This window comes from Myotis davidii, unplaced genomic scaffold (genome assembly GCF_000327345.1).
Source record: "Myotis davidii unplaced genomic scaffold, ASM32734v1 scaffold453, whole genome shotgun sequence".
NCBI lineage: Eukaryota > Metazoa > Chordata > Mammalia > Chiroptera > Vespertilionidae > Myotis > Myotis davidii.
In genome coordinates, this window is record NW_006285234.1 from 1,987,365 (window position 1) to 1,990,779 (window position 3,415).

Genomic DNA, 3,415 nt, shown 5'->3' on the forward strand with positions numbered 1-3,415 from the left:
CTTGACTGGAATCGAACCTGGGACCCTTGAGTCCGCAGGCTGATGCTCTATCCACTGAGCCAAACCGGTTAGGGCTTTAATTAATTTTTTAGAATGGATAAAATATAAACACTTAAATGTTCAAAAGGGACAAAGGAATGTTTGGTAAAAAGTGTCTTTTGCTCTTACCTATGTCTCTTGTCCCCTAATCCCCATCTTTAGAGGTGATCACTGTTAACCCTTCCAAAAATATCCCATGCTTATACAAGCATATATATTTACTAGAGGCCCGATGCACGAAATTTGTGCAAGAGTAGGCCTTCCTTCCCCCGGCTGCCGACATCGGCTTCCCTCTGGCACCCGGGACCCCAGCTTCTCTTGAAGTGCTGGCCTGGTCCGGAAGGATGCCCGGCCTAATTAACATATTATGCCTTTATTATATAGGATTGCCATGGCCCTCATTTTAAACAGGAATGGTAGCACATTGTTGTTTAAGTTAACAAACCACATACGTTAGAGAGTGAACTATGTCAGCACATATGGAACTGTCCTATTTTTCTTAATGGCAAATTAGTGTCTCCTTACAGAAAATTGCAGGGGGAGGGACAGGATGCATTGTGACATATAGTTTAAAAAAACAAGCCCTGGCCAGGTGGCTAAGTTGGCTGAAATGTCATTCTGTACACCAGTGGGGGCACATACGAGAGGCAACTAATCAATGTTTCTCTCTCTCTCTCAAATCAATAAAAACATATTCTTGGGTGAGGGTTAAAAAAATATAATAAACAAACAATAGCTTCTGCACACATGCCTCCTGGGATTTGCTTCTTTCCATCTGAGGTGGGGGAAGAGGGCTAAGACTTTAATTGGCGCTTGCTTCTTTATCAGGAGTTAACCCCAAGTGACCTAAGCTGCTTCATGGTATTGTGGCTTATTTTGAAACTCAACCCTACTTATGAAGTCTTAAAAAACACTAACCAACAACTCAAAATGCTCTTTAAAGAAGCCAGTTCCTGGCTGACAGTTTGAAAAGGATGAGTCAACTTGTCAGAGAATTTGCATTTTAATTTTCCTATACTTTCACTTGGTCTGTTGGAAAAAAATGTGCATCAGCAGATGTCCAGACCGGGCCTGGCACACAGTAGACTGGAAATAGATAAATGTGAATGAATGCATGCATTCAGTCCTGCCAGGCTACTGCAAGAGCAGGAAAGGGGAGTCAAATCCAGAGGCAAGTAATTATCCACTGACACTGGATCTCCCTAGTGCTCCAATCTGTAGGCAGAGAACCATACCATTATCCTGCCAAGAATCAGGGGCCATACCTGCTTACAAAGGTATTCTGAGAACTTGCTTAATCCGTCTTCATGCAAACCCAGTAGTGGAAAGATCTTGAAGAAGCGCTCCACCTGGGGCAGATCCCCTTCCTTAGTGGCAATAGCAAACTTCTCTGTTACAATGGTTTTGAGGCGCTGTTCAGCTTCCTGCAGCAATTTCAGGTTGGCATCAATCATGCTCCCTGTGCAAAGGAGAAAGTGAAAATTAATACCACTTAGTCTGTGCACCACTTTTCTTTTCTTTTTGTTTGTTAATCTTCACCCAAGGATATTTTTTCCACTGACTTTTTTTAAAGTATTCGTTAAAAAAAAAGTTTTTATTGATTTCAGAGAAAAAGGGAGAGGGAGAGAGAGAGAGAGATAGAAACATCGATGAGAGAGAAATAGCAACATTAATTGACTGCCTCCTGCACAACCTCTACTGGGGATGGAGCCTGCAACCTGGGCATGTGCCCTAACCAGAAATTGAACCAGCGACCTCCTGTGCATAGGTAGATGCTCAACCACAGAGCCATACTGGCCAGGCTCCATTGACTTTTTAGAGAGAATAGAAGGGAGAAAGGGAGAGAGAGAGAGAAACATTGATGTAAGAGAGACTCATTGACTAGTTGCCTTTTGCACGTGCCCCAACTGGGCTAGGGATTGAATCTGCAATCCAGGTACATGCCCTTGACAGGGAATCGAACTCATGACCCTTTAGTTCCACAGCCGACACTCTAGCCACTAAGCAACACTGGCCAGGACTGTGAACCACTTTTCATTAAAAAATATGAAAAAATATGTATTAAGCATTTACTGTGTGCAAGATACTGTACTAGTAATGTGGATGATTAAAAGATGAATCAGCCATAATCCTATTGTCACTGAAGTTATAATTGAGTGAAAGAGAGAAGCTTTGTGTACAGATAACTATAATAAATTCAGTATATGATAGCTGTCATAAATAAAGGTGCCCACAAGTCACATTTCTGTTTGAAGTAATCAGAAAAGGCTTCCTAAGGAAGGTGACATCCCATTTCAAAGATGGACTGGATTTTGATACCTGCATAAAAGGAACATACATTTCAGGCAAAGGTTATGAAGTGATCAAATAGAAACAGAAAGATTAAAAAACAACCACCAACCCTGACCAGTTTGGCTCAGTGGATAGAGCATCGGCCTGTGGACTGAGAGGTCCCAGGTTCGATTCCGATCAGGGGCATGTGCCTTGGTTGCGGGCACATCCCCAGTGGGAGGTGTGCAGGAGGCGGCTGATCGATGTTTCTCTCCCATCGATGTTTCTGGCTCTCTATCCCTCTCCCTTCCTCTCTGTAAAAAAATCAATAAAATATATTTAAAAAAACAACAAAAAAACCCCCAAAAAACAACCACGAGTATTGCGGAGTATTTAAAATAGTACTGTAATTATACGAGGACTTTTAACTGTGTGGAAGATTGGCGCCTGTAACCCCCAAGTTGTTCAAAGGTCAACTATATTAGTATGTGCCCTGGCATTTGGAGCTCAATAAATATTTGCACAATGAATGGATGCATGAGTGAATAGCATGAAATAAGGCTAGAAAGGGTGAGTCAAGATTATGGAAGGCCCAGAATACAAGGCTAAGAATTTAATTTAAAAAAATATTTTTTTTATTGATTTTAGAGAGAAGAAGGGAGAGGGAGAGATAGAAACATCAATGAGAGAGAAACACCCCAAAAAACAATCACGACTATTGCAGAGTATTTAAAATAGTACTGTAATTATACGAGGACTTTTAACGGTGTGGAAGATTGGCGCCTATAACCCCCAAGTTGTTCAAAGGTCAGCTATATTAGTATGTGCCCTGGCATTTAGAGCTCAATAAATATTTGCACAATGAATGGATGCATGAACTCCTGGTTCATAGGTCAATGCTGAACCACTGAGCCACGCTGGCCGGGCAGAATTTAGTTTTTTAAGTAGGCAAGTGGAAAGAACCCACTGGCTAGAGAACAGTTCTGCATTCAAATTCCTTTTCCGGATGTGAGGGCGATCTGGCTGCGACATCTGTCACCCCATTGATCGCCAGGGTTGATTCGGCTGATCTGGCTGGCTAGGCGGGGGTGCCCCCCCCCCCCCC

At 42.4% G+C, this 3,415-nt stretch overlaps 1 protein-coding gene across 1 annotated transcript in view; it reads right to left on the bottom strand.

Annotated features, from left to right (window-relative positions):
- COG4 (component of oligomeric golgi complex 4) overlaps positions 1–3,415 on the bottom strand; it is a 27,314-nt gene that overhangs the window by 19,151 nt on the left and 4,748 nt on the right. The window contains exon 4 of the mRNA XM_015558784.1: positions 1,305–1,562. Within this exon, the coding sequence (XP_015414270.1) occupies positions 1,305–1,562 (258 nt within the window). The remainder of the gene's footprint in view (positions 1–1,304; positions 1,563–3,415) is intronic.